Source organism: Eurypyga helias, unplaced genomic scaffold (genome assembly GCF_000690775.1).
Source record: "Eurypyga helias isolate BGI_N326 unplaced genomic scaffold, ASM69077v1 scaffold25755, whole genome shotgun sequence".
Taxonomy (NCBI): Eukaryota; Metazoa; Chordata; class Aves; order Eurypygiformes; family Eurypygidae; genus Eurypyga; species Eurypyga helias.
Window position 1 is genome coordinate 1 of NW_010251159.1, and position 8,019 is coordinate 8,019.

The following is an 8,019-nucleotide window of genomic DNA, read 5'->3' on the forward strand; positions in this document are numbered from 1 at the left end:
CCGCTAGCGCCTGGTCCCGGTCCCCTATGAGTTCATCACTGCTGCCGCCTGCTTCGCCCCAGGTAAAAAAATGAGAGTACAGTTACCAATCGCTCCATTTCTAACGTGAAATTCCTCACTGGAACACTGACGGTTTCAGTCGAGGACCACAGCTGGCACTGCAGCCGGGAGGAACCTCCTGGACTGGTCTCTGATGATACAAAGATTAAAACCTCGGGTTTGTTATCAGAGATTTATCGCTGCTTCGTGTTCAAACGTGTCCCATGTATTCCTTTTTATAGAAGCTTAGCCCGGGCCTTGAGCACAGCACCATTCAGATACAGAGGCAGGAGCTCCAGCTTCTCATTGCAGAACTGAAGGATCGCAATAGGGAGCTCAACGATGTGGTGGCTGTGCATCGGAGACAGCTTCTGGCCTGGGAGGATGATCGTCAGAAAATACTGACTTTAACGGATCAGTGCAACTTACTGACCGGTGAGTATTGTGCACACTAAGACCCTGGTCTTTTGAGTACGTTCAGGTGCTCAGGCCCCTCAGTCACAGTTCTGCAGCATATAGACCCATTTCTGATCCTTCAGCCTTCAATTTGGTGCTGTCTGTGTGAGATCAGAACTTCCACGACAGTACCGAAGCGATCTGATCTTGAAGGGGGCACGGTAATCAGCTCTTTCTCGTTTCAGTCTGTAAATTGCTTCCGTGGGTTCTTTAAATAAAAACCTGATGAAGTGAGTGTGGGGGAAGAGAACAGTTTGCAGACATGTGGGTGTACTGCAGAGCCCTGTGCCCTGAGGTGCTGCTTGCGCAGCGCTGACGTCATCCGGAGCCACCCAACTAATGAGCTGGCAGCTCTGAACCGTGGTGTTTGACAGCCGTCGTACAGAGGTCACCACAGTGTTCGTGTTCCGTCTGGCCTGGGTAGCTGGGGGATCCTGCTTCGGAGTGTGCAACACAGGCATCTGTTCCTGAACCACAACTTGAAAAGCCCAGATTAAATTATTTCTCAAATTTAAAAAAATTACATGACCGTATCTGAGTTGTTTTCTCAGAGACACCTTATCTCCTTTCTTTCCAGATGAGCTGAACAAGAGAAACGAAATTATAAAGTCACTGACCAAAAGGTTGACATTCTTAGAATCTCAGCAGAAGGACAAGAAGACAACGTTTGAAAATACACAACAGACGTTTAAAGAGCTGTCTCAAAAAGTAACAGATGCAACCGCTCACTGTCAGGCTCTGGAGGTAGGAGTTAAGTAACGGGCTGATGTTGCAGTCTGTGCACGTACAGAATGCCAGCGGCATTTGTGAGTTTCACTAGCGAACAGATACTTCAAGTGAAGGCTCCTGGGTTGCATTTGTCTTTTAGTACAGGAAGGTGAGACTAAGGTATAGCTCTGATTTGTTGGGAGGGAAAAAAAACAGGGCAAAGAAGCTTTTCTAGCTAGGATTTGGAGTTTGCTGTTTGCTTGGTCTTGGGGAACAGTGCTTAGAACCAACTTGTCTCCAGAAACGTCAGGCCCTGTGATTGCAAAAGGCAGTGCTGGCCCCCAGGACAGTACTGGTACGTGGTTAGGAAATTCCAGAGGTTTTATTTACAGCTTTGTTACCGTGATGAACTGTAACATTCTGAAAACAGTTTAAAGATAGGAAAATGGTCGGTATTCAAGGCTTCTAGATTTTTTTTTTAAAGTGATTTGGCAATGTTGTGTTCACCGCGATACTTTTCCCCCTGTATGTCGTAAATTAAGCAGTGTTCTGCACATTCATCTGTCTGATCGGCTTGACTTAAGACATGCAGGATGTTAAGACCCTTCATCACAAACAAGTTTGGTTGTATTGAATCTGAGGAACAATTTTTACTCCAGTTCTCCCTTCTCTGGATCCTCACGGCTTGCTCAGAAACCCACACTCAACTCCTCGTATTCAAACGAAGTTGTACTCACGTTTGCTGGAAAAACAGTAGCTGTGAATCGCTGCAGTAGCAGCTGACACTTATTTCTGTTCACTAGGAGAAAAACCAGAGTCTCCACTGCTCAGTTTTGGAACTGTCTGCTAAAACAGGCCAGCTGCAAGGGAGGGAGCAGGAGCTTCTTACTCTGCTTAAGCTGAAGGTAACATCTGTCGTCTCGCCCGGCGCTAAACGTGGTCGAACTGCAGTGCAGCTCTGGGTGCCGGTACCGCAGGGGTTTGGTCACTGTTGATCTCTCTGCTGCTTAATTCTTAGGGAAGAGTGGTGAACAAACAATAAACTGGTTTATTTTCATAAACAAGCTTGTTTCCTGGCTGTGATTTTTGGCTTTTTTCAAAAGTAGCTACAATTCCTGCAGTAAGATGCACTGTTGTCAAAATCCATACATGAAGATGAAGCAATAATCAAGAACACATTTTATTTTGTATTTCAGGATGAGGTTATACTTGAAACAACTGATCACATTACTGAGTTTACATCTAAATTTAAAATGCTGGAAGGTGCATTGCGTGCAGCAAAGACGGAGGAATTCAGTCTCAACAAAGAAAGGCAAGACCTCAAACTGAGACTGAAAGAACTAACCCTTGAAAGAAAGAAGCTGAAAGGTAAATGTTTATACTGGGCACCTAAATCAGTGCAGACCAGCACGATGCTTTTCATTCTGGGAAATGCCACGTTTTGTTTTAAAGATGACCTCTGTGTAAAGATGAAAGAAAATAATAAACAGCAGGAAGAAATCATGCACCTCCAACAAGAAAAGAGCTGCTTGAAGAATGAGCTCGCACTTCTGGGTAAGTGGGGGCAGCTGGGTTTTTGTGCTGTGACGTTCGGCAGCTCAGGGTCTTCCAGCAGCAGTTCAGTGATGTCTGTGGAGGAGGCAGCTGCGTATCTGCCTTTCGCGCTGTTTCTCAGGGGCGTGTGCCTTCGTGTGGCCGCCTTCTGTGAAAGCGATACCTAGGGCTTGTGCAGGGGGAGTTTGTGAAATCCCCTGAAGGCACAAACGATGCGTGGGGGAGTGAGTGGCTTAGGGCATTCTCTCTCGAACGTTTTTGGGACTTCCATGTCTCCTGTGGTATTCATACAATAAACGGGGGTGGCATTCTCCCTGCTGCCAAAGGTTGCCTAGAAAACTGTGACCTACCGAGAACAAGACACGTGCAAAACCTAAAGTTTAGGCCCTATGAAGTTACCAGCCCCTTCACTCTCTCTGGGGTTTGTATGGAAGAAGGATGTTTACAAATTCACTTTTTCTCTTGTTTTTCTTTAGCTGGTGGGTTTGGTAGAGATGCTTTAATATGCTGGACTTGGTAAGCTGCAGCTTGAGATTCCCTTGGGTTTTGGGAGAGAGGAACTCTTCTGTAGTGCAGTGGGTAGAAAGGCAGGCTGGCTGCTGCTGCAGTGTTCTTACGGACGAGCAATACACCTTGAAAGATGTGACCAACCATGTCCTCTGCTCTGAGATGATTTACCTGCCTGTCACTTTTTATCTGCCATTCCCTCGGCCAAATATTGATCCCATGTCCCATCATTTTTAAAAACAATAGTAATGGGAAGCATTTCCCAGCACTTACCTGTACAAGACGTAAGCTAGAATTAATTACTGAATTTCCTTTCAGTGGAAGAATGTTAACATGGAAAAGTAAAATAAATCAGTTACTGCAGTAGAATATTGCCGCTGGTGAAATACAGCTCGGTGCTGGAGGAAAATGCTTGGTCTGTTGTCCTGTGGTTTCTGTGCAATTTGGAGGAGAAACACATCCTGTTGATCTTCAGAAAATGCTTGTGCTTTGGTTAGATACCTGTTTCTACTGCTACAGATGTAATGAACAGATGTACTAGCTTTGCGTCTGTTGGCTTTAAGTCATTCAGAAATTGTGTGTGTTTTGAAACAGTTGAGAAAGCCAAGAGGAAGGACCAACTTCTGCAGCTTGCCAAGTCCAAACAAGCGCGGACTGACACAGAACTGTCAAGTTTGCGACAGGTACAGCCCTCATTCTGCTTCTGCTCTGGGGTTATGGAGGCATTTTTCAGTGACATCAGTTCTGTGTGGAACACTGTAGGGAAGTTCGATCTAGCTGATCCTAATTAAGGAGAAAAATATCAAATTTGCTGTTTCTGCCTTGCTGGGATCATTACAGATTGTTTTTTTTCTGGTTAAAATTAAAAACCCCTGGTACAAATCCCTGTATTTACACATGCTTTTAACCTTTGTCTAATTGCATTTACTCAGTCCTAGAACGAGTAAATACCACTCTCAGAGCAGCGAAGCGGGGCACCCTGCTGAGATAACCCTGTGTCGGTGGGTGGGTACAACCAGAGCGCGCCAGGCTCGAGGAGTCGCGTCAAGGGCAGTGGGGCGGGTGAACTCGGGCAGCATAAAGGGGCAGGGCATGCTGGAAGGTCTGTTTTTCCAGGGACACACAAACCCAGTGCCTTCACCTGCACTTGTTGGAGGTTCTCAAGGCATGTTCAGGTGGTGTTGTTGTAAATCATCAATTGGTGTGTTATCTTCTACATCAGCTTTACAAAAATTCTCCTGCAGTGAAAGCCCAATACCATCATCATTCTTCTGTGTCCTGTCATTGTGCATAACTTTGAACAACACAATAACAACAGGTATTAAATGCCAAATAACAAGGATGATGCTGTATTTCTGGCTCAGTGTGGTTCCGTTTTAGAACAACACTGCGGTCTTCTAATAGAAATACTGTTTATTGCTGCAAAACAGTGTTTTCCTGAACACATTCAGAGATGGCCCCTTAGATTTGGAAGGCTTTGCCAATAGTTTGACTACAGGTATCGGTTTATAAAAATGTCTTGAGGGTATTTTTGGAAGACAAGCAATGTGTTAGTACCTGATGACAATGTTCCTGCACTCTGGACTTTCACTAACGTGCGTTACTGTCTTTAAACAGATCTACATGAAACAGCAGCGTGACTTGCAATTTCTTCATGTCCATTTGCAGAGCTCTCAGGAATTAAGGCAAAAGCATGATAAGGCGGCACATGAAAGGAGGTAAAGTAAGTTGGTTTTAGTAGTTTACTCTCGGGGAGAGATTTTACTGTTCAGCCACAATTGACATCCCAGGAGAGATGTGTGCTGTGTCCGGGTGGCTTCGCTGGACAGGACCATGAACACGCAGGGAAGTTGTCAGGTGCCTTTTTTAACTTGGTGAGGAGACACCGTGAGTACCAGTTGCAGCATTGTACGCAGGCCAGGCAGTTAATGATTTTTTAAAAGATGGAATAGGCTGGTGGTAGGGGTGTTAATCTGGCCAGCTACTGCTTTTGTTTCAAAATCAAAGTTTATTTTCCTTTCAGATGAGGAAATTGGTGCACGCCCTGGAGGTTCAGATGGAGTTGTTGCCACACATGAGGGAACTCTGAGACTGGTTTTGAAAAGCAACAGCCAAATCTGGGCAGCCTTTTGCCAGGTTTTGGCAGGATACAGCTGCCCGTTGGTGTATGAACTCTTGCAGAACCATGGCTACAGCCTCTGGTTAATGTATAGCTTTAACCTTGAGTAGGGCTGCGTACGCTCTTGAAATGCTGTGTTCCTGACTCTTGTCGCGCCATTGTAGCCTAGGTTTGACATCCTCTGCCCCTGAACGTAACAGCGAGACAGACGCGGTTAGGACTGAGGGTACCCATGGGATATGCGAGTGTGGCACTGGAGAAGTTTCAAAAAGCAGGGTAAAACCCACCTCCGAGGCGAGTGAAGTAGGTAATGGACTGTTACTGAATGCGTCAGACTTGGAGGAAACTACCTCAGCGTGCTTAAACTGGTGTCAGAAAGTTGTGAAAGATTTGGCTGTCTTTACGGAAGAAGAAAGGCAGGATGTTGCCTCAAGCCCTGATGAGCTAGGCAGCAAAGTATTTTATGAGGCAAACAACACAAGGCCATTGAGAAACAGGGACGTTTCTTCTGAAAACGGAGCGGGAAGCAGAGACCAACAAACCTTTGAGTCAGCTTTACCTGAATCCGAGCGCTGGTGTAACGTCAGTTCTCGCGTAGATTCGCAAAGCCCTTTGATCCAGGTCCCCACCACTCTGACAGAACTGAGACTGAACATAAAACCTGGGAAGAGAGAACTGGAACTCTGTATGGCCAAAAAAGCGGAGAGACTCCTGCTGCAGTTCATGAGTGTGAATCTGATTCCTGTAGTGGTAACTTTGTTGTAAAAAAAGATACACAGTGGAAGCCAGTATCGGATCCGGAATGGGTGAAGATTTTCAAACCCCTAAAAGGAGATGGAAGTACATGGCATGGCAAAGCGTGCAGCTGTCTCTAGACTGCACAAGAGATAAGTGGGCCAGCTCAGGAAGGGTTTGTGCTTGTTGCACTTAAGGAACAGACAGGTACAGGCTGGAGTTAGGTAGAAACTTGGGTGTACGAGCTCTCAGTAATTCGTGTTATCTCAAGTGATGTTTAAAGTAACTGCTGCTTTAAAATTAGTGTGCCAGCTTGAAAATTAGTGAATTTAAAATGAGTTAGAGTACCATGATTCTATTTTTATGCATTTAATTTTTCGCATCTCTTATCCCCAAGAGCTGCGTGGGCAGGAGAAGCTGCAGTACCACCACATAACTTGCCAAATAAACTAATTGAGAAAAATGCAGATTTAAAAAAAAAACCTTAACATTTTTTTGAAATCCTAGACGTTGCTTCTAAACCTGGTAGGTAAAATATGTCCTGACCAGAGTTGGACTCTTACAGTGATGTTTCTGTAAGGCGAGAAACAAACCTGGATTTTGTGTGATGCTTTAGTGACTGTGTTATTTCTGTTGAGAAATGGCCCAGCGGCTGGGCAAGAATGTAGGACGTGGCTCTCCCGCACAGGCTGCTTTCCTCACTCAGGGCAAGAAAATGAGATGGCAAGAGCTACAGGACAGCAATCTGTCCGCTGTCCAGTGTGTCTTTGTTCATGGCACTCGATCCCGGTGTTTGTGTTGGGGGAGGAAAAGGGACGTGTTGCTGGGGATGAGCAGGAGGAGGTTTCTAATGCAGGAAAATTACTCAGGTGTCTCAGTGGTATTGGAAGGTGTCCAAGATATAAATGCTGCTTTGCATTTATAGAGGTGGGTTTATGCCTGCACAAGCGAGGGCATTCAGAGCCTTCTGTGGATTTGTTGTGTTGGTTCCCCTATTTCCTTTCAAAAAATAGACTGACTTACCCGCTTTCTCTTAGAAGGGTTTCTGAAAGAGATTTCACAGCTGCCTTTTAGACAGCGGAGAGGAGGGGTGGCTTTTCAGCTGGTAGTGTGACTAGTACAGTGAATGACCAGCTGTTTAAACCTCCTGAGAATTTTAGCCAGCAAGTCTGCCCAGCCTCCAAACAAACTCATGTTATGGAATGGAAATATCCGATGTACAGATGGTTCTGCATTGCTTTTAAAACAAAACTCCTACAGAAACTGTTCCTGCAGTGACACAGACCTGTTGGTGAAAGAAGGTGAATGGGCAGCCATTGAAAAAGAATGCTGTCCCGGCACATTCCCCCCCAGCTTAGCTGAGCTTCACACTGCTGTGGGCTCTCTCTAGTTTCCACTGTCCATAAATCATTAAAAAGACTCCATTCCCCTCACACCTACCCTGACCTTTCTTATCTGCTCCCCCAGCAGCACAAACCACACACCACCATCCCTCCAAATCTCTTTTGGGGCATGAAAACTGCTTTCACTTTTTGTCTTTTCCTTAAGGAGATTTCAGGGGAGAAGGAACCAATTCAGCCCGGGGAATGCAGCTAGAGCAGATATCCTCCAGCTCATTCGGGGTTTGCTGCTGAGCTATCACGGTCCTAGGAGCCCTGCTAATTGGAGACGGATTAATGTGGGACAGATCCCAGACTGTCTGCTCTCCAGCCTTTGCTGACTCTGATCAGCCACCGGATAAATTCTCCCCCCATAAATGGGAGGAGGGCAGGAGTGTTGCCGTATTCAGCAGGGGTTTCTGTTAAGGCATTCGTGGCAGAGACCAAACACAACATCCCTTCTGGGACTCCAGTTTCCCATTGCTGGCTTCATTGTGCTGCTGATGTATTTTGTGTGTAGGG

At 45.8% G+C, this 8,019-nt stretch overlaps 1 protein-coding gene across 1 annotated transcript in view; it reads left to right on the forward strand.

Moving 5' to 3' along the window:
• Positions 1-26: 26 nt before the first annotated feature.
• Positions 27-8,019, forward strand: part of CCDC62 (coiled-coil domain containing 62) — a 12,574-nt gene continuing 4,581 nt past the window's right edge. The window contains 10 exon segments of the mRNA XM_010151937.1: positions 27-62; positions 282-474; positions 1,073-1,239; positions 2,007-2,108; positions 2,400-2,571; positions 2,656-2,757; positions 3,859-3,947; positions 4,882-4,982; positions 5,548-6,014; positions 6,017-6,293. Coding sequence (XP_010150239.1) covers positions 27-62; positions 282-474; positions 1,073-1,239; positions 2,007-2,108; positions 2,400-2,571; positions 2,656-2,757; positions 3,859-3,947; positions 4,882-4,982; positions 5,548-6,014; positions 6,017-6,293 — 1,706 coding nt within the window.